Source organism: Streptopelia decaocto (genome assembly GCF_964273445.1).
Source record: "Streptopelia decaocto genome assembly, chromosome: 12".
NCBI classification, from domain to species: Eukaryota; Metazoa; Chordata; class Aves; order Columbiformes; family Columbidae; genus Streptopelia; species Streptopelia decaocto.
Genome location: NC_138667.1, coordinates 4237259 through 4259110, shown reverse-complemented (window position 1 = coordinate 4259110; position 21852 = coordinate 4237259). Strand labels below are relative to the sequence as shown.

The 21852-nt window shown below is 44.8% G+C and overlaps 1 protein-coding gene across 1 annotated transcript; it reads right to left on the bottom strand.

The window, feature by feature from the left end:
• Positions 1-11082: 11082 nt before the first annotated feature.
• Positions 11083-21624, bottom strand: LOC309445031 (ovoinhibitor-like; the record flags this gene model as incomplete). The annotated part of the gene is made up of 16 exons (XM_082063455.1): positions 11083-11128; positions 11621-11736; positions 12094-12154; positions 12529-12665; positions 13942-14002; positions 14080-14213; positions 15370-15430; positions 15890-16026; positions 16782-16842; positions 17273-17406; positions 18383-18440; positions 18891-19024; positions 19529-19589; positions 19767-19903; positions 20767-20786; positions 21570-21624. The coding sequence occupies 16 exons, from the start codon at positions 21622-21624 to the stop codon at positions 11083-11085; spliced, it is 1413 nt and encodes a 470-aa protein (XP_081919581.1).
• Positions 21625-21852: the final 228 nt, after the last annotated feature.

The window sequence follows — 21852 nt, the reverse complement described above, 5'->3', positions numbered from 1 at the left end:
CAAGGCACCACACATTAATCATATGAAATTCAGCTGAAATAATTGAAAACTAGTCCAAGCAACTGTGTTGATGTCTGATACATCACAGTGGTCTAAAGAGTATATACACTTTGATCCATAAATTGCACTGTAGTGCATGGAATCACCTGTCCTGGACACTAGCATGTCATGAAGGTCACAGCATGTCTGCATGGATTTATAGGTTACACTATTACCTAAAGGAGATTAATTTCTTCACAGGGAAAAGGATTAAAATAATTACGCTGCTGGATTTGTTTCAATAAATTACAGGGAGTGTACCTAAACATTTTAGATCTGGCACATCTTCAAGGTGTATTGCCCTTGTGTGTCTTGTGGATGGTGTCTCTGGAAATCATGGACTTTTCTCCTCAGCACGTACAGGACCACGCCAAGGTTGCTGTCACATGCCACGCTTGTTGTCTTCATCAGTTCATGTCTCTGCATGGTTGAAGGGAGGTACATCTTTCTGGGTCAAACACGACCTGTGCTGCTGCCTTCTCCTGCCGTCCTGGCCCCAACATGATGGTTTTCAACAGGTTGCCTCCTGCCTGGTGCCCACATGCTGCTGCTCCAGGCTTGTCCCTGCCCTGGACGGTGCTGTCCTCTAGGCAGGACCAACCTTCTCTCCCGATGGAAAGAAGCTGGCATGTATCGCCTGTATACACTAGAAGAAAATTTTCCACTGCACCTGCCGGGTTCAACACCGGGTCTGGCCCTAAGCAGCCCAAAGATTTGCTAACAACCACCCCAACACCCATCTGATGTTGTGCAGAGCCATTCCTTTGCTCTCTCACCCACTGGCTCTCTAGGAAGACTTTGGTCTGTGACAATTCAGAGCTGACCGGGGAACACCAGCGTCCTCTGAGCTGCTCGGGTACCCCCTCCAGGCAAGCCACAAAAATGACACTCAGGCACCACCAGGTTTCAGACTAGTGCACAGCCTCCCCACCCAGGGTTACAGCTCCAGATTACCCTGCCTCTGATAACAGTGTGGAGAAATCCCACAGCTGGCTCAGCTCGTGCTGTAGGACAGGTTGCTCAGTCCTTAGCGACTCCTGTAGGAACAGTTAGAAAGAGGATTTGGCCTGCAATCCTGCCACTGATCTTGTACTGTAATCTATTTCATCACAGTCTTCTAATCCTCAAAGTCAGATGCAGCATATGGCTTATGACCATTTGGCTACAGGAGAATCCTTGTGTGTGCAGGAGCCAGCATGAGGACAGAGATCTGCAAGTAAGCAAAGACAGTGCCACATCTTGGGGTAGCCCATGTTACGGTCCTGAGCACCAGAGGGTCTTAGTCTGACATCAGGAAAGGTTTTGACAATTACACAACATCCTCTCTCACCCGAGGAATTTCTTGTTTTAACATTTCCTATTGCAGTTTTTGCCAGTATCAATTTCATATTCTCTGGAAGTATCAAAACTAATGTTGGGAATTTTTCTTAGCAGGTATGCAACTTCTGAGTTTAAATAATACACTGATAAATGAACGACAAATTATTTAATACACCTAGCCTTCCTGGGTTTTGTTACATTATTTAATTAAAAAATCGCTACTCTAAAAGTGAGAAATGACAATAATTAGTTGTAGCTGTTTCATGAAATTGCCTCTAATCACTCAAAAATGCCTGTTAAATACAATTCAGACTGCAGTTTCCACCTTTGTCTTTCTCTTGGCCACAGAGTGGCCAATAACTACTTGTACTGAGCCACACACCTGGAGAAACCAATACAGAGCAAATGGAAGGTCTGCCTCTCACCCAGTGCCCAAAGGCACTGTTTGAACTAAGCAGTAAAGCAAACAAAGTCACTGATATGATTAAAACATATAGATATGAAAACATATCCATATGAAAACGTATCCATGCGTTTTGCAAACTTATTAAATAAAGCTTGATTCAGGTAATGCCGGTGAATGTTTTCCTGAACCAATAGGACCATGTGCAGAACTTTGTACCCTGCAGGTGAAGGCTAACAGGGTTTCATGTTATTTATGCAATGCATTAAATGTACTTGGCCCCACTGCAAGGACAGATATTGGCAGATGGGAACGAGTCCAGCAGAGGCCACCAGCCTGGTCGGGGTCTGGAGCACGGGGCATTCGGGGTAAGCCGAAAGAGCTGGGCTTGTTGAGCCTGGAGAAGAGACGGGTAGAGGGGATCGTGGGCTATCTGCAGCTCCATGATGGGGTTATAGACACGACAGAGCCAGAGTCTTCTCAGAGCTGCACAGCAAAAGGATTAAATTCTGACCGGATATCAGAGATTGTTCTTTGCCATGAGGGTGATCAAGCAGCAGCACAGGAACCAGAGAGGCCATGTGTGTCCTGCCTTGGTGATACTGAAAACCCAGCTGAACAAGGAAGGCATTGAGCTCCCTGAGCTGACTTTGGCCTTGTTTTGAGCAAGGGCTGGGCTAGAGACTTCTAGAGATCTCTTCCAACCTGAATAATTTCATGTATATAGTACTTACATAATGCTCTCTGTTATGGCTAGCTTTTATTAATGAAGGAATGTCATACTTTTCCATGGCCCAGGAGAGTAGCCTCAGAGTTTTCCTACAACCTTTGCTAAAGGACAAAGAGCTCCTAGCATATTTTTATGGGGGATGACCAGTAACATGTACAAAAAGTAGATTGTAATTATCATTTAAAAACCCACACTGAACTATTCAAATTTGAGAACATTATTAACTCTCAATGATATCAAACTGTCTCCACTTCTGCAGCAGCCCAGGCGCCCTGCTATCACATTTCCCCAGAAGAGCATCAGCATTGAAACCCACAGCAAAGTTACCTACTCCACAGAAAATCAGCTGCCGAAATAGCAGCCCCTTCAGTGCTGAGCTGCAGCCTGGACCAGATGCAGGTCTCAGCAGCATCAACTCCGAGGACATACCTGCACGTCCCACCTTCAGCGGCTTGTGCTGTGCTCCAGCCCTGGGTGATGAGGACATCAGGTCAGGGCTCCATGGCACAGGGCAAGAGTTACTCATGGAGAAGCATGAAAACACTAGAATGAGCAGCAGAAAAAAAGAGGCACTAAACAGCAGAATATTTGGCTGAACAGCAGTCCAGGCTCTTTGAGGTGAACATACTGCAGGGAAGGTGGTTCAGAGGTAATGCAGGAAATGCTATCCTGCAGCTGGTCAGAGGAAATCACTGGTTTAATCAGTTTTCCTGACATTTCAGTGATCTCAGCTGCGCATCACTGAGTGCTTGTTTCATCTTTGTCACAGCCCAAGCGGGAACAATGAGGAGGTGGCTGTGGGGAAGTAGCAGGTGACCCAGGACAGACATCATTCATGGCTGCCTGGCAGGAGAAAGTCAATCTGGCAGCTTCACTGCTAAGGCTGGGAAAGTCTCCTTCGGGAGCTGGGGTTGGGGAAAAAATCTTCCCAAGGTAGGAAAAAAAAAAAATCAATAGATTTATCTGGAAGGAGAAATCATTTATAGCTCAATGCACAGTTAAAAGAGAATGAATAAGTGTGCTCTGCCATGAAAGCAAATTGCTTTGAGGTTATATAAACCAGAGGAATAGTTGAACACATCTCCAAAGGACAGCATAAGGCATTTGCAATCTCCCAGTCATCTAGCAGTACGCACATCACCAGAATAGCGCATGTCAGGGAAATCGTGGCTCTGTCCCTTGGCTTTCAGATAGCTACACAAGCCACCAAAGAGTGTCATTGCCAGGAGAGGCTTATAGGCAGAAGTAAGATATTTTAATTGACTAACTAGCAGGGCTGGGAGAAGCAATTCAGTCTGGTTGGGATGAGCAGTTGCTGCATGCTACTGAGCAGTAAAGAGGAATACAAAGGCCTCAAGGAAGATCGCTTGATCCCTGGACAGCCAAATTCAAAAGCTTGTTTACAGAGGGATAAGCACCCCAGATGCAACTACAGTACAAAGGCTATGGCAAAGCTGACTGGGGAGATGGGTTACGATCTCCCACGAAGCAGAGGGATCATCTCTTCACAGTGAGCTGCCAAGTCTCATTAATTTATCATAGGAACACGCCTGCAGTGCTTGCTCCCCTCAGTTCTATTTCACAGGATTGACAGACACGTCTATAGACCTCAAAGTGTTCTTGACAAGAGGGTAATTAACCTTTCATGTTTACATCTCTCTCCTCTTGGTAAGTAACACACCAAGTTTGGGTGTTTTGGGGAGGACTCGTTGTAAATCAGTCATAGTTTTCTTTTATTCTCTTGATCAGAGGTAAGGAGAACTGGAATAACATTTTTTCTGAGCACTATCTGGAGTAGTAGGTAACTGAGGAAGAATTCCCTTGAGTAAATGGCCAAAGCCTTGGACTTGAAGCTTCTGGATGAGCCCCAGGTTTGCAAATGAGATCTCCATCAGCCTGTAGCTCCACAGCCCTTTGGGCCAGGATCTAGAACCTGCTTCATGCAAACTGAGGACAGGGTGAGCTGAGGCTCTGCCCAGGTTGAGGGAGCTAGGGGTGCAGAAGTTTATACACAGATAGCAACATGTATGAGAGATAAATTATTCTAAAGTGCTTTTTAAGTTAGATAAACATTCCAAGAATATGTGTCCCCCTGCACAAAGTCCATATGGGAGGAAGCAACCGAGAGTGCGAAGCTGCTGCTCCTGGAGGTGCCAGCCCATCGCTGCCATGGTGACCTGGAGACATTGCTCTGCCTATGGACTGCCCCGAGAAACATCAAACACAGCCCCAGGAAAAATTCTTTCCATGTGAAACTACAGGACAAGGCAATGCAGAACAGGAGCAAGTAGAGCATCTCTCCCAGATCTCGCCTTATCAGCCACGAAACTGGTAAAAATTGGTGAGAAACAATATCTGGAAAAGACAAATGAAGGTGGCTGCTTTCATTTTATGGGAGGAACACCAGGAACCTCTGGGATCTGGGATGAATGATGGTTTTCTTTTTAATAAAGGTCTTGTAAATAAAGCAGCAATAAGGGATTTTCTTTCTGAGGGACAGGGTGCAATAGGCTAAGAATGAAAATCCACTGCTCTCTGGTGGGAAATAAAGGGAGAATAGGGTGAGAGACAGGATATATCACAGTGCTATAACTTGAACAATTGGCTGGAATAGGAAGAACTGGAAAGAGTTTCTACAGCTGAAGGACTATTAGCATCATAACCACTGAACACCTCTTTCATCATTATTAACATCAAAAGAAAGTGCAATAATTTCATTTGTTCTGCAAAGTTGAGCTTTAATAAGACCACTGGCTGATTTTTAGCAGCTGAACATGGGTAAAGCACCGTAGATGTTGATAAAAAGGAGCATACTGCTGTCTTACAGGTTTTAACTATTTCACAGACATTGAGATAGATAGCGGGACTTCTACCATCTCTAAACTACTGCACTAGCAAAGTAATGCAGTTATTTACTCAATATGTTAGTACATGATCCTATGACCCCTACAGCCCCTGGCTTGGACACCACGACACACTTGCAACCTGACAAAAATTCTTGTCTCAAGAGAGATGAATCACCGATATCTGCAAAGGTTTTGCTTATCTTCTTTTCTGGTCTTGAAACACATTCATCTGCACTTCCCTGCTGCTGTCAGTGAAGGTTGTCTGTGCATGCTTGCACAGCAAAGAAATATTTCTGTGAGTTGTCTCATATTTTGCATCTTTTTCTCTTCATACATTCGAATACAGCCTGTGGAGAATAGCAACATTAGAAAGCTAGCGTTAAATCGCTGCCAAGCAAAATGTCAACAGAAGGTACATGCATCACTTACATCCAATGGTACGCTGCCTGCTCAGCATCCGGCTGACACTATTTGGGATGCTGCCACAGGCAGCAATGGAAGTTCAGGCTGCTTCTTGGTTTCTTTCCTTCTTACTCCTGCTGTTCCCAAGTCCCTGGGTGCCCCACGTTCTCTGAAGGAGGGAAACTCTGCCATTAGACACTCAGTATGACCATGTTCCCAAAGGAGGACGGGTGCTGGGAATGTAAATAAAATTCCCTAAATGTTGCAAGTGAAGGGGAGTTCATCCGAGTTAACCACCAATAATGAAGCAGTTTTACTGTTTCTGACAATTATAAACGTATCAGTCAACAAACCTACGCCATCTGAATATGCTGCAATATTTGGACTTGCATTCCAACTATTTTCTTCAGCTATTTTCTTTTCTGTGCTAAATCTTAATGATTTCCCCCCAAGCACAAACAGCAAATGAAGAGGGAGAAAAGGAGGAAGAATAGGAAAAGCACAGGGAGAGGCCAGGGGGCTGTCACTCGGAAAGCCTGTCCTTTCCATCAGAGTGACACATTATAGGCACAGATCCCGTGTTCATCAATGTAAATGAAACCATTTGTGCCACAGATCTGGCTTGGCTGGGGGGCCGGGACTGGCCATGCTTAGTGCTGGCCCTGGGATATGTGCTACAGCTGAGCTTTAAAGGGAAAAGAGCTTAAAGCAATAAATTTCCCACCATTCCTCATTCTTCAGGGGGCCTGAATGAAATCAAGGTTTTACTTCTGTGAATGAAAAATAAGCAGGAAGCGACACACCATGCGAACGCTCTTTGTTTGCAAATTCGCAGTGTGTTTAAACTCAGGGGCCGCACCTCAGCTGGTGAAAATCTGGAAAGCTCTCCGAGGCTGAGTGGACGTGTGCCAGCTGGAGACAGGCTCCCTTCCCCTGCTGCTGTCTGCTTTCTCATACCTGTTTGTTGATCAGCAGAGAGCATGCAGCACAGAGCATGGAAAAGACACAAAATCGTACCAAACATTACATTACCACAAGGGAATGAACATTTCTGAGTGTGAACATACTAATGGATGACATGGGCGGATACCAGGATTATATTCCTTTAAAAATATAGAGTTGACTTCCCAAACTATTTCCTTTGCTAACAGCAAATTAAATAGAGATGTACAACTGATATGAGTTTGTATAATAATTTCTGCATTTCTGGATTTCTCTTTTTTTTAAGGAACATAGTTATAAAAGTGGTAAAACAAATCTAAATATTCTTCTGAAAAGAGCACAGTTTTAAAAACCAGTGGGATGAGCCTTGTCACCCCTCAAGGGAGTGACAGAGGATCTAGGCCCATCTGAATGCCTCTATAGCAAATGAAACCTATGAAAAAAAGCTAAAATAAGGCAAATTATAAGCAAACAGAACTTTGAAAGGTATAGAGCTTTTTGTAAAGCATCTGAGTGAAGTTTAGGTACAGACACTACCAAGGAAAAGTTGTGGGGTTTTTTTCAAGTCACAAATGAGTGAGTGCTGATAAACAGTGAAAAAATATTTCGGCTCAATATTAAAAAACTAAGTGTTGTTTTCTAAATCCCATATATCAATCAAGACTTCAATGATTCACCTCATTCTTCCTTCTCTTTGTGTTGCAAGAAAAATGCCTGTAGACTCAGAAAACATCGATGAGGCTCTAAAAATGAGTTAGACAAACAAGGAACGAGGGAGGACATTTATATTTTTAAAACATTGCCTCTGCAATATGTACCAGTGCATTTACAAGCCATGAATCCTGCGGCTGGACTGTTATGAGTGTGAAGCACGTAGAAGTTTGTCAGCCCTTGGCATGGCTCAGGAGCTCAGTCCCAGCTCTCCGGAACCAGAGGCTGCAGCAGTGGCTGCAAGGCAGCGTGTGGAGCTGGACCAGCTGTGCTTCAGCAACACATTTTAAATGCCTGATGTTACAATCACTTGTAAGCCAGTTTTTCCTTCACTGCATCCTTGACTGCGGGTATAAGGCTGCACCTGCAACTGTTTTTTGTTCATGGCAAGAGTGCAAAAAATAAGAGTTTGCTGAAGCAGGACTAAACCCATATTTGCATCTCATTCTTTTAGTGCCTCTTTCCAAGTTAAAAAGCAGGCATTGCTAGCATGACAGTAGAGTGGTTTTTGAGAATAACCTAACCACTTCGAAGCTGCTCAGGCTTTGCTCAAGGTAAGAAAGCCAGCCCTGGGGCTCTGCAGCATTATGCACCTGAGAAGCAATGGAGCAGTAGGCTGAGCAGCACCAAAGCATTTGTCACCCTCACGCTGGAGACAGCTACTGAACATATTGGCAGTCTGACAAGCACAGAGCACGTGAGGTGATCTTTTGGTGCTCCCCAGCATGTAATCTCTATCTATCCAGCCTTTATCTGTTGTCAGGCAGGCACCCAGCTCTGTCAACCATACCTTAAAAGCACCTTTCAAGTCTCTTAGTGACACTTTATACCTAGTATTGTTCTACCTCTCTCCTACGCCACAAAAGTTCAATGCTTCCTCTTGAATGTACTCCTCTTTGTCTGACCATCGCTTCCTCATCGACAAGAAGCACAAAGAAATGGTCTAATTAACACATGCTCAGTAAATAACCCTGGAACAGCTGAAAAACCAATTTGAGGCATGGAAAACAGCTCTGTCCCTGAGAAGAAGGCTGCCCTACTTTTATAGACTTATATTGCTTCATAAAACACCCCCTGAGCCTGGGGGATATTTATACTCCAATGTCAGGCTTCTCCCATTTTCTGGCCCAGTTTTAGTGATTTATTCCATTATGTGCTTTTACATAAAACGTTCTGGCGAATGCTGCATGGAAACCTCTGTCTAACGACCATTTTGGCTACTTCCCTGGATTGCTCTGACTTATCTCAACTTTGTGGCTCCTTGAGTTCATGTTTGCCTTTGGTGTCATCAATGAGCTCCTCAGAGGAGGCTTTGGCACAGCTGTGCCCAGCTAATACCTTTCAGTTAGATCTTGACAATTTCACTGGAAAGGCTTGCAAAAGCCAGTGGTCAGAGCTAAGGCCAAGTGGAAGTGTGCCAAAGTCCACAAAACAAAAGTTATTCGGGTCATATCTTTGAGGATAACCAAGTAACACTTAAACCAGATTAAAGCAGCATGTTCTGCAAAAACACCTTAACAGAAAATGGCAAGAAGGTTATATAAACCAAAGGAACGTTTACATTAGGACACAGACCCAAGAAAAGTACAATAAGCCATTGTTAGTTACAAATCATCTTGAAAAGTACATGCCACCACAGACTTTAATAGCATAGAGGTATTATGGCCTCCTTCCCTGGTACAATACCCAGGGTATCACCAAATCAGGAACATTTGCCTTCAGCCTATTCATCTAGCCCGACAATTCAAAGAATGACTCCAAACTGATCCAAATAATTGTGTTATTCTCTCATAAAGTACAACAGGATGTTGAATCAGGGAGGAGATAGCTGTAGTCCAGAAGAAACCCTTTAACCCTGAAATATTTGACCTGCAGTAGCCTTGGTGACCTGGTGTGGAGCTGGTGGAAGTGGCCAACAAATGTGGCCAACAGACGCAGGGCAGTCCCCAGGTCCCCCTACCTCCCCTGCCATCCATACGGACACCAAAGTGACAGCAATTCTATCACCACGTCCTTGGCTCTTTGGCCTCAAAAAAAGTAGGCGAAACATGACTATCAGGCAATGTCACAGAGGCACGTCAAAATTTAGACAGGCAAACTCCAAACAGACTTTACTCTAGACAGATTTGTTTAGCAAAGTAAACAACTAGCAACTGGGTTTATCCAAAATTATTCAGAGCTCCAACAACATTACAAAACACAGATTCGGATACCAGTTGAGGATATTATTACCATACAACCATGCAAGAATAACGAGGATCCCCAGCGCGCATACGCTCACAAAAAGCAGAGGCCTCTTTCACTCAAGGGTACCCAGCAGAAATAATCACTTACCCAGGGTTTGCTTGGACTCAACTCAAGGATATATCCAGAAGAATATCACTCCCCAAGGAGGAGGTGAGGACACTCAATTGTGAAGTCTCCTTAGATGGTGTCCCTGATCTCAGGGGAGGGCTCTGGTCGCAGCCCCGCTGCTCTCAGAACCACTCCAAGGGGCTTCAGCAGGGGCCCCATGTTACAGCCTGGTCAGATCTGGCTGTGGCCATTGTGAGCACGGTCCAGAAGCTTCTCAGCTTCGCTGGCACCTCCTCAGCTGAGGACCCTGTGTATTGACTGAGCGTCCCTCCTGTCCACCCAGCCCAGGATGGGGCATGAATGCGAGGAGGCACTGACCAAGGTGCATATGTGAGGACAGGCACAGTGGGGCCGTCAACTGCCCTATTGAAAGCTTTGGATCTCATGGCAGAGTGGGGGGGGTTGTGCAACTGCCACAGGTAGAACCACTTTCCTATGGCTTGCTGTAAATTCAGTCAATACTGGTCACGAGTGAACTTGTGCATCCTTTTCTGGGGGGCTTTAGAAGGCAGGCAGCTGCAGTGATGTGTCATGGCTGTCCCCCCCCACCTCCCCCATGAGGCTTGGAGTTATTTTATTGCATTAATAAATTGAGATATTTCATGAGTGGATGCTTCTGCTGTCTGAGACGCTGAAGGGTGCTCAACATTCCCCTCCGTAGGATATATCCTATAACAGCACACAGCCTCAAGGACAATTCAGTGCAGATGGGCTGGGATCACCTTGCCTGGTGGCAGCTGCTGCCTCTTCCATGGGAACCAGGACAGGGACACCCCTTGGTTAGGTAGCAAGTTTCCTTTTCTAGCCCCCAGCAAGAATGTCCTCTTCTTGGGAAAAAACCACCCACATCCTAGACATTGCCCTATGGAGGAGGTGGACCATGCCTTTTATGTGAATACCTCCTTGTGCTGATTATAAAGATGGAGTCTGTGATCATGTCATACAGAGATATTAATGATTAGATTAGATTAATCCTGACAAAGAGACTCTGAGAAGCAAGTAAGTGCCTGGAAACTCCAAGGGGACACCAGACCTTCATGAGAACAGGGATGGCACTGACAATAAGGCAGCAAAACTTTACCCACATTGTTTGGTGGAGCAGGACCTCAATATAAAAATACATATGCACCACTAGATGTGCCGTGTCAGGGAGGAGAAGGGGAAAAAGGGATGAGACATATCATCAAGACAGAAATGTTGTGAAGTTTATTGAACAAGTGTTTCAAGGATCTAAGGAAATGAGACAAATCGAAGGACAGTTGCTGGGGAAGATGAGCCCGTGGGAAGTCATGTGCAAGGGAGCTTGTCTTCCTGGGCTGGACTCCTGCACAGACTTAGCACTCAGCCATACTCATGAGGTTGAGAGTCCTATTGCTTTCCCTGGTGAGAAAAGAGAAGAATTAGAAACAGAGCATATTCAGTGCTGAAGTTCCTCACTTCACTGGCCCAAGTGTTGCATTCGTGCTGACTGGAGATAAAGAATGGTCTCAAAAGCCCAAACACTCCCTTTCATTATTATCATTAAAGGAAAAATGAAAGGTTTCACACATTTGATACAGTCCAACTAGTTTGGTGAAGTACTTTCCACATGGCCTGGTCAGCCTATGGGACAGATTATGTGCTGGTGAAGATGAGTAAAATATCTCTGATGTTAACAAAAAAGGAGGCCATGCACACATCACAGAAATGGGCCCTTTGCATTTTCCCTTAAAATGCAAAAAAAACCCTGGTGTACCATGACTTGTGCAAGGATAGAAGTGTCCAGTATATGCCCATAAGCAGTTAGTCAAAAATGCCTTATGCAAAAAGCCCTGCATTTGTAGTAGGTACAGGAATTAATCATGAAAGGAAGGATTTTGCTCTTGTACATACAGGTAGGCATTGCAGAAAGCACATCTGTTGCTGTATGTTCTGCCATCAGAGCCGCAGTGGGGAAAATACTCCATGGTGCACATAGGAGAGACTTGTTCGATGCCTTTGCAGTGCTCCTGCAGATGGAAGATAGACATGAGTCTCTCTGAGAGCAACTGTTGTCCCCCCAGCATAAGGAATGACACCCCACTGAGAAATGAACCTGTCCGTAACACCATAATAACCAGACCAGCTCCTCCTAGTGGCAGATGTGATCTCATACAATTTCTGCTCACTGCCACATCTTTTCCTGCACAGTTACAGAGCAATGGGATGGATGTTGGCTGGCTTATGACTCGTGTGAAATTCCCAAGGGATCTCCTCGGGTCTGCGTACTGTCACTCCCCCAGTTCGTAGCCCAGAGCAGAGGATGGTCCCCCATGACTGTAACAGACACTGGACCTCTCTCTTTGCTCCCATCCTTTCCCACTCACTTTTGTGATATCCTCTTCACAGCGTCCATTCTTCCTTTTGCCAATACTGGTCTGATGCTCCCTGGAAGAAGAAGAACACTGTTGTTAGCCACCACCCTCCCCATTACAACCACAGTGCAAGAACATATCCTCAGTCTCATGTAGTGCCCAGGCATTTTCAGATCAATTAGCTCAGCATCACCGGCACAGCACTAGCAAGAGCGTGCCCTTATAGATCAGGCACTTGTCTTTCAGAACAATGCTCTCCCCAGTTGATGCATCCCCTTTGTAGGGCTCTGGGGTCAATGACAAACACCAAGCATTGAAAAGGGGGTAGTCAGACAGGACCCATCCAGCACAGGGTTTCAGAGAGAGCCCTTGCATGTGAGTTGGCACTCAAAAACAGATCCAACCACCACCACTGGGAATCCCCCAGGGAGAAGGACAAGTGCTTACAGGTTGTGGGCACACAGTGTGCACTCGCTGGCGTAAGTGACGCCATCGGTACCACAGACGGGGCTGTAGATCATCGTGCAGGCCATCAGCTCTCCGCCGTCCTTCAGCGTGGAGCTTCGGTACCGGCTGCAGTTGAGCTGGGGAACAGACAGCAAAAGCTGTGGCACCCGCTCTGCTCTGTGCAAAGGCACCCGGACACAACCCCCCTGCTTATGCCTCTGCCTTTTAGGGTCTGCCGTAGGACAAATTATGGTTATATATTATCTCATTCTTCATGAAAAACTAGCAATTTCCTTTCTTGGCCTTATGCTGGAGAAAACTGCATCAAGGCATGAAGGTAGATACTACTCATTCAGCTTCGTATTTATCATGATGTCTCTATACCTTGCTGAACTTCCCAGGATATTACAAAATGCAGCTCAAAAATAATGTGCAAACTAAAATGGCATGATTTATGCACTTCCTGTGAGAGAGCTGACTGTGACAAAGGAATTTTTCACAGCCTACAAGAATGGCGGGGAGATGTGCTGACAGGTCTTGTTGCAATGGGTCGGCTCTGAGTGTTGAAATCTGCCAGCAGGACTGCCAGCAGTTGAGGCTGATTTACACTGGTTGAAGAACTGGCCTTGTGATTTAGCACTCCCAGTTTCTCCAGTGTGAGCTGTTCCTCCCTGATTTATGTATCTCACCCGGTCTGAGCACAAAGCATACTCAGGAAACAAAGGAATGACATTTCATAGTTTGTTTGTATAGAAATGAAATATCTGACTTGGGATGTTGACTCTTTCAAACGCGAGGTAATGAGATGGCTTTGTTCTTCTATTCCTCAATGAGTGTGAATAGTTTAGAGCTGGACAAATAGAGTTAATCTGATCTTTTACAAGCCTCATTGTGGTATACATTTGATTACATTACATTTATAAAAAAAAAAAACACAACCACACAGAGAGGGGTTTGAATCTCCTAGTATATTGGGTAGGAGCATTCAAATCACAGGCAGGTTCCTAATCATTGCAGAACATCCTTTTGTAAAACTCAAGCATCCAGAAAGCACCAGACACCCTGGGTCCTCTGCGTCCCCTTCCCCTGTTGCCAGAACAGAGTGCTGAGCTCCTGCAGCAGCTCTGACAGACTGCTGTGGGAAAGGAATTTCTCCTTGTAAAGCGTTAAATCATTTATGCTACTTGTCTCACAGCTCATTCCTCACCTGTCCTTTCCTCTTTCTTTTCCTGACTGTGTGGAGGAACTGCACAATGTTCCTGCTGCTGGGAGGGTGATATTCATCCCCAGAAGAAAGGACAACATGAGCCGTGACCCCCAGCAGAGGCTACACCACCAAAACCAACCAGCGTTTATTCTAGTTGTGCCATCAGCACCAGCTTAAGCTCTTATTTTTTAGCAGGTTTCACTTACCTGAGGAGCTTCCTCTATGCATCTTCCATCATGCTTCTTGGCAACACTGGTTCCAAATTCACTGGAAGAGAAAGCAGAGTTTAAAATGCTTGTCAAGTACCTCTCTTGAGCTCTCAGTGGGTGACTTCCAGAACTCACATGTTGTGGGCACACAGTACACAGTCATTGCTGTAGGTGACACCGTCTGTCCCACAGATCTCACGCAGGATGAAGGGACAGGCTGCGATGGCTTCGCCAGTTTTGGTGTTGCTCAGGTATGTGGTGCAGTCAACCTGGGGAGATAAAATAACTGTGGTGGGTCTGCTGCTGGGAGATGGGCAAGTGCCTCATCTGCGGTCTGCCCACTCTGATCCTCCAGACTTTAAAGGTTTCTGCCATAGGAAAATCAGAGTTTTTTAAAGCTTATTCTTCCATTAGAAATGAATTAGATAATTATGGTTGCATTTGGTATTGTCTGCTAACAGAGGGAAGAAAGGAACAGCTGACCAAAAGGATGATTTTCCTAGACTAGTATGTATGCAGGTTTTAAAAGAAGCATTTAACCCAGAGGAATGTGTTAAAGTGTTTGACAGTAAGTCCAGTTTGACACAGTTAACTAAATCTAGGATTTTGTTTCAGCTTTTTCAAAACAGTAGCAAGAAGTTTTTCACCAGCTCCTGTTGCAAAATATTTACTATATATAAAATCTAACAGTTTAAATATTTAAGGATAAATAGACAAACATCTATTGGAAGTCAGTCTACACTAGCTAAGCATCACTGACGCTTCACTGTCATTTTGCAGTTCCCCCAATACAGTGTTCTCTTATTACCCATATTTCCCATGAGAGCAAATTAAAGCAAAGACAGCATTTTAACAGCATGACTTTACTATAGAAAATATATTGCAGTCCCTCAGGATGCATGAAGTTATTTTCGGTGCTTTAGAGCTGCTCTGCATAAGCAGAATAAATGCCTTGAGATATTATCAGCACATACTGTTACTGTGCAGGATAATAAAGCTATTTCTGTATGCATATCTGGGACCAGATTTTTCCTAGCTGACCAGAGCATGAGGATTTTTTTAACCTGCCTATCCGGTAAATGAATACATGGACGTCTAACACAGCTTTCTGTCTTCCTCTCCTATTGTGCTAAAACAGGCTGCAGTGTTCTTGGGGTGCCTCTGATGATTTCTGTTCAGAGATCTGCAGTACTGGGACATTTTGTGTCTGAAGTCCTGGCCTGTTCCTGTTCTCTCTTGCCCTCACATACAGCACATTGGCAGCAGCTGCTGTGAGCAGCCAGAGAACCACAGCACCAGCATGAGCTCCATGCATCACCCCCCTCCACGCACCAGGAGCATGGCTGCCCTGAGCCCAGCCAGGCTCCTCCTGGAGGCTGGAGAGCAAGTAGGAGCTGGTGCTTATTTTACAGCTAGTCCACTTACAGGGCTGCTTTCATCCTTGCATCTTCCCTCGTGGCTTTTCTTAACCTGAGTCCCATGTTCTCTGAAACAGAGAGATTGGTGTTAGCATGCTCACTGGCTAAGCCCTGTGACATCCAGGCGCTGCGGAAAGCAAACCAAACTCATACCCAATATGTATGATAAAGGAGGCATCTCATTGTCTAATGAACCAGCTTTTCCTGGTCATTAGCAAGCATAATCCCAAGCAGTAACACACCCATCAGGTCTCCTCACTCATGCTCTGCAGCAGCCCCATCCACTCTCAACCCTGCCCGAACACCACAGCCACCATAGTGTGCTCAGATCCAGAGCTGGCTCTCCCACAGCTCCCCCGGGGAGCACAAACAGAGCACCAGGGAAAACAATCAAGGTGACAAGAGCTTCAGGATGTTGAAAGAGAAACAGAGACATATAGACATGTCGGTATCAAAAAAACAAAGCCATCTGGAGCACTAAACCATGGCTAGTAATTCCAAAAGAAAGTCCCGTGTACAGTACTTACACATTATGGGCGCAGATCTGACATTCGTTGTCATAAGTAAACCCGTCTGTGCCGCAGACTGGGAGCAGGATCCTTGGACATCTTACACGGGCTTTGCCATCCACAAAAACTCTTGATGGATACTCACTGCAATTGATCTACAAAAAGTAGGAGTGTCAAGACTGGAGAAGTACTTGTTCTCCAAGAAGAACCCCCAATGTAACCTCCTGCCATGTCTTTTATGCTAGGATGCTGAGACAACACTAGTGCTACATTTCAATTCTCTCAAACCCAGGCTGAGTCAGTTCTGCATGAATCCTCTCATGCACAGAGGGAACTGCAGGGCGCTGCAAATCACTAGGGTAAGCACCTCAGTCAATCCTAAATGCAAGAGAGGCCAGAAAAGCAAAAAAGAGAAAAGCTGAGTCCCCTTTTCATTCTGCCATATAGATATAAACAAACCACTAAAATAGTGAAGGAATTTGGACTTTGCTGACAATGCTTTTGAAGAGCATCCTCAAAAGAAGACATGAGCCCAAGCTGACCGATTTCCACACTTATGTGTTGGCATGTCCTAGACACCAGCTCTAAGGCTTCTTGGCTGATATGCTTGGGTCAAAACTTCAGATGTGTTCCATACACCAGATTATACCATGACTCCAAAGGCTGGTGTAGGTATGAATTTGTAATGTAAACTCTGTGCCTGACTCCCATGCAACCCATCTGCCAGGGCTGTGCAGGTGAGGAGGACAGGTGGGATTTGTAGGCATCCTCAACACAAGGGGCTGACAAGACTTAATAGACGTGGAGAAAGCCAGGCTTCAGGCCAGCTCACTTGGAGTAGACGTAGCCTTGGGGAACCTTCCAGTTGATACAGTGAAGAGGAGAAATATGCCTGATATTGAAAACTTACCTCGGAAGTCTCCTGTCTGCATTTTCCATTATGCTTTTTGCTAACGTGGGTCCCGTGTTGTCTGGAAGAGGGAAACAATAAAGTTGAGGAACTAAATGTTTAATCTCTTGGTCTCAGTCACACGCAAAATGAAGCAAAACACTGCTTCACACTCTACAAGGGTGTATCAGAATAGCTACATTACTTTACTCATTAACTAGCTTATCACATCTTCTCATAACATGCAATTTAAAGCAATATTCTGAACTATTCATTCCTCTGCTCAGTCACTGCCCAGCCCACAGACTAATCCAAGAGCTGCCATCTGACTCTTCAAGGTTTCCCCTCATGAGCACGAAGACTCTATGAGAATGAAACTCAAGGTAAATCCAAAACCAATCCAGTTTCTAATTGATTTGAAGAAACAGGCATAAGCAGAGATGTATAAGGATGCTTCTCAGGACTGCAAAGCATTGCTGGCTACTAAGGAGTCCTCTACGTATGGCACTTACCCATTGTGGGCACAGATCCCACATTCGTTGTCATATGTAACGCCATCTGTGCCACAAACTGGATTCAGGATCCTCGGACAGGACACTAGCACTTTGCCATCTTTAACAGCTTTTGGGTACTTACGGCAGTCAGGCTGTCAAAATAAGAAGAATTAGCTCTGGTGGATCCCTTACTATGCGAGAAAAGTTGATGCAAAATACTTTCATGCTGTATCCCAGCCAACACTGTTTCTGCAACAGGACAAAGCCCACATCCACTGAAGCTAAAACTTCAATCAGAAATGAGCTTTCTGAATATTATCCTAGTTTTCTAGGAGTCAAAAAAAAAACCCAAAAAAACTATCATCAAAAAAGCAGTCTTGAATTTAGTGGGAAACATTTTTCACCAGCTGGAAATATGACTAATACTGTTTTGGTTTGTGTTGGTTTTCTCCCCACTGCTGCAGCTCTGTGACTACTTATTACTTCAGATTCCCTGTAGTTAAGCAGAGGGTTTGAAAGGATAGAGGGAAAAAATGGTCATCTATCACTTGAAGAATGTACTTTCTACACCCCAGATTTTTGGTGCTGAAATATAGAAGCTTCTCTTCCTGAGGCACCAAACTGTTGGCCCCATAAAATATATACAACAAACTATATTCTAAAAATATATATGCTTAGTGCTCTCACTATGTGAAAGCAACCAGCATGGGAGCTTTGAATCCCTGTTGCAAAGGGTGGAAACACTTGTGATCTCCAGAAAGAAAACTAAAGAAAACTGCCAACCTGCACAGCATGTTGTCAAACAAAACCTTGGGCCTGGGCACACAAGCCAGCTTTGTATGTAGGGAAGTGAATTCTGCAGCACCGGCTCAGTGCAGCCTCTCATTTCATAGCCATCTCCTTTCTCCTTTGTTGGTGTGGTATGGTGTGCATGGGGGGACCTGCTCTTTGGAGCAGGGAAGATGCAAAATCCACCCTCACTGTGCAGAAAGGCAAAGCATGGACTACAACCCTCCTAAGCCTTGTCATATGGTCCTCTTGCAGTTTCCTAGAGAGATCTGTGTGGTTCACAATATTCTGCCTATTAACAGCCCTAAAAGATCAATTTTTTACTTCTCTTGCACTTACAATGAGAATCTGTTTGCATGGTCCATCATGTATTTTGCTGATGTTGGTGTGATATTCCCTGGAAGAAAGAGAATGTACATTTGGTTAGAATCCTTCAGAATTACTTTTCCCATTAGACTCCAGGAACTAGGACGAGAAAGCAAGCTCTCACCCATCTCATGGGACACTACAACTGCTTGACTTGTCTGAACATGCCACACAGAGGGTTAGCAGCAAATGCATAGTATTTCCATATCATATGGTAACCAGGCATTAGGAGTAATTAGGTGTTACAAGTAACACTTTGATCTGCTCATGGCTCTGCTCTGGGGTGTCCTCTGGTTCTTTTATGATTCCCCTCATGAGCACAGACAGAAAATGGGGAAGAAAACTCAGGAATTATAAGCAGCCAGCTCAAAGAGCTTACAGAGATACCTACCTTAACAAAGACCAGTGTTTTGCAGAAGTGCTGCTGAGAGCCTTATATACCACTAATTATTGAGAAGGATGCCCTTTACACAGGACTTACTCATTATAGGCACAGATCCCACATTCATTGTCATAAGTGTAGCTGTCTGAGCCGCAGACTGGTTTCAGTATCCTTGGGCACGCTATCATGATTTGATCATCTTTTACAGTTCTTCTGTACCCACTGCAATCAACCTGTAAAAACAGCAGGAATAGAGGGAAAAAAAACACAACAACAATATTTTTGATGTAAAGATATAACACTCCTGCAAAGTCTGCTTACTCTTGCTCAGCCTTTAGGGACAAACCCAGCATCAAACTAAGCCTACTATCCAAAGTGGAAGCCAGAATCAGTTCTGTGGGAATTCTCTCCTGCTGAAAAAAAATGGCACAGCAAGAAAGGCTGTGATTTGGATTTTGTGAGGTTCATCACAAGATCTTGTTGGAGCTATTAAGGTGGTGAGATCCAACCTTCAGCCAACACAACATTTTCATTTTGTTCCTGCTCACGGATGCTAGAATTCTGAATTAGAAAAGCACAGAGGCATGGTACCAGACAGCCCGTAAAAACCCTCTCAGCTTTGGTTATTGTCAGATTTCAATTCCCTTTGGGCTGTGCACATTCTGTTTTCCTGTTGTGTGGTGGTGGGACTGTCCCCTTTCGCAGCCAGCTGAAGGCTTCTGAAGGCACCTTCTTACCGGAATAGTTTTCGGCTCGCATTCTCCATCATGTGCCTTCTCCACACTGGCCCTATGTTGCCTAGAAGAAAGGAGGCCTGTATCAGGGCTGGCAGAGAGCAGCATCACCTTAAGGCTGGCGGTGTCGGTACCCAGCTGCTAACTCACGTGCTCCTCTGCCCAGCCCATCCTTGGGGGACGGAGCTGCCACCCTTACCTCAAGTCCCATGCCCTGCAGCTTCTGTTTCCAGCAACTCACCTGTTGTAGAGGCAGATCCCACACTCATTGCTGTACGTGGTGCCGTCGGTGCCACAGACGGGCTCCAGGTTCCTCGGGCAACCTACCAAGTCTGACCCACCCTTGCTGATGCCGCCAAGATACTTGCTGCAATCAACCTGAGAAAGCAGCACAGAATCAGGCCCAACGTTGGCTCCCGCATGGAAAGAAACCCCCATGCAGCCTCCCACCACCGCGGCCACAGCGCCTGCCGCTCCTGCCAGGAGGTAAATTGGAGGTTAAATTAGAGGTATTGTTTTGAATCTGCTCAGGCAGTCAGGGGCGAATCTTCTCTGCAAAAGTTTCTCATTATGCTTTTGTGCTGGGGTCTGGGGGAGGCAGGGCACAGAGGAGGGGTTGCAGTGGGGACATGGTGCCTAATGAATGCAGCTGGTAATTGGGAGCCTGGCTGCACACCAGAGCCCCTCAGCTCAACATCTGATCATTTCCAACTGTGCTGCTGTCTCTGGTGAGCTACAGGAGTCTCGTAACAGCGTGGGAAGAACCTGCAGATAAATCCATCACACAGACCCTGCTGTTTTCCTCTGTGTGATATAGATATGGAAAACCTATGCAAAGAACAAACAGTTCTTTGGGTTTTACTGCATAGAAAAAAATTATCAGAATCAGTGTCTTTGATTCTTTCTAGCATTTCAACCTACGATAATATTTGTCATGGTGAGGTAACCTACTGCTTTTGGCTTGGAGCAAGTCAATTATGGCTAAGAATTAATACAATATGATTGTATAATTACTTTTTGTTTTCTTCATTTTATTCGATGAACTAAAAATATCATTAAAAATGGCTCATCTTTTACTTTCTCATGAAATTCTCAATATCATTCAATCATACATCGGCAAATATTATTTGAACAGCCAGGCTTTCATTACATTTAATCCACTTGCTCACCAGGTAATTACATACTGTTTCTACTTTACCAGAAATCTGGAAGAGAACAGAATAAATAGATCTGTAGCTCACCTCAATGCCAAACGCAACACCTGAAAGAACAAAATGGAGACAGAAAAGAAAAAAAAATAAATTCTTGATAAGCATCAATCATATATGTAAATCTTTTCATGAAATTGTTAAATTCAGTTACTGTTGTTGACTAGTTTACTGGGTTTAGGAAAATATGGAGTTTTACATTATGCCAGTAAACGGTCATAGGGTGCGTTAAAAGTTACAAAATAAAGTTTCATTGCACTTTTGAGGGGAAATAAAACAGGGGAGAGCACATATCTTAATCCATCCCAAGTGCTTTCAATCTGGTATTCTTGGGTTTTAACCTTTTCTAAGCGAATTTGTATTTGACTTTCAAAAGTTTGGACATGTGTTTAAGATGGCTGTCGACCACTGGCACTGTCCGTCTCCAAACACATCCTTCCTAGTTACCGGGAACAGCACAGTAAACTTAGAGAGCAATCCTAGAAGTTAAATTTTTGCATTTATGTTGCTCACGTGGATACAGACGCCATTTCTGACAGTTTTGCTTTGCCTTTACAGACAGCACTTCCACGTGCCAGCTCTCTCCCTGCACTAGCACTGCTCCTGCAGCAATTCGCTTCTAGAAACCAAGACGATGAAAGCAGTGACCTGTATGAGGTTTGCTGAAATCTTGGTCTTGAAGACTGATTTTTTTGCTACACCCTCTCAGGAAGAATATTTCTTCAGGGAACATGGCCCTCCTCCACGTTACAAGACCCAAATGCTTTTACTGAAATGAAAACTCAACTCTGATTCACAGCCAGATCAATCTCCGCAATATCCTGGGAAACACTCACCTAAGCAGCAGCAAAGGGCCAGAGCTGCCTTCACCAAAACCCCTGTGATCTTCATGGCAGACAGAGGAACAGCCGCCGCGCAGCCTGCGAACTCTCTGTGCGTGAGAGGAAGAGTGCAGGGAGGAGCAGGAATATATAGCACACCACAGGATCAAGTGGTCCCACCTCGTTAAATAATGATTCCAGTCTGTCATCACCATTCAAAGCCAAAAGCGTGTTTACACAGCTCTGTATTTCTAGCTAATGATTGACACAGGCACGGATGCCAAGAAGGGGACTTTTG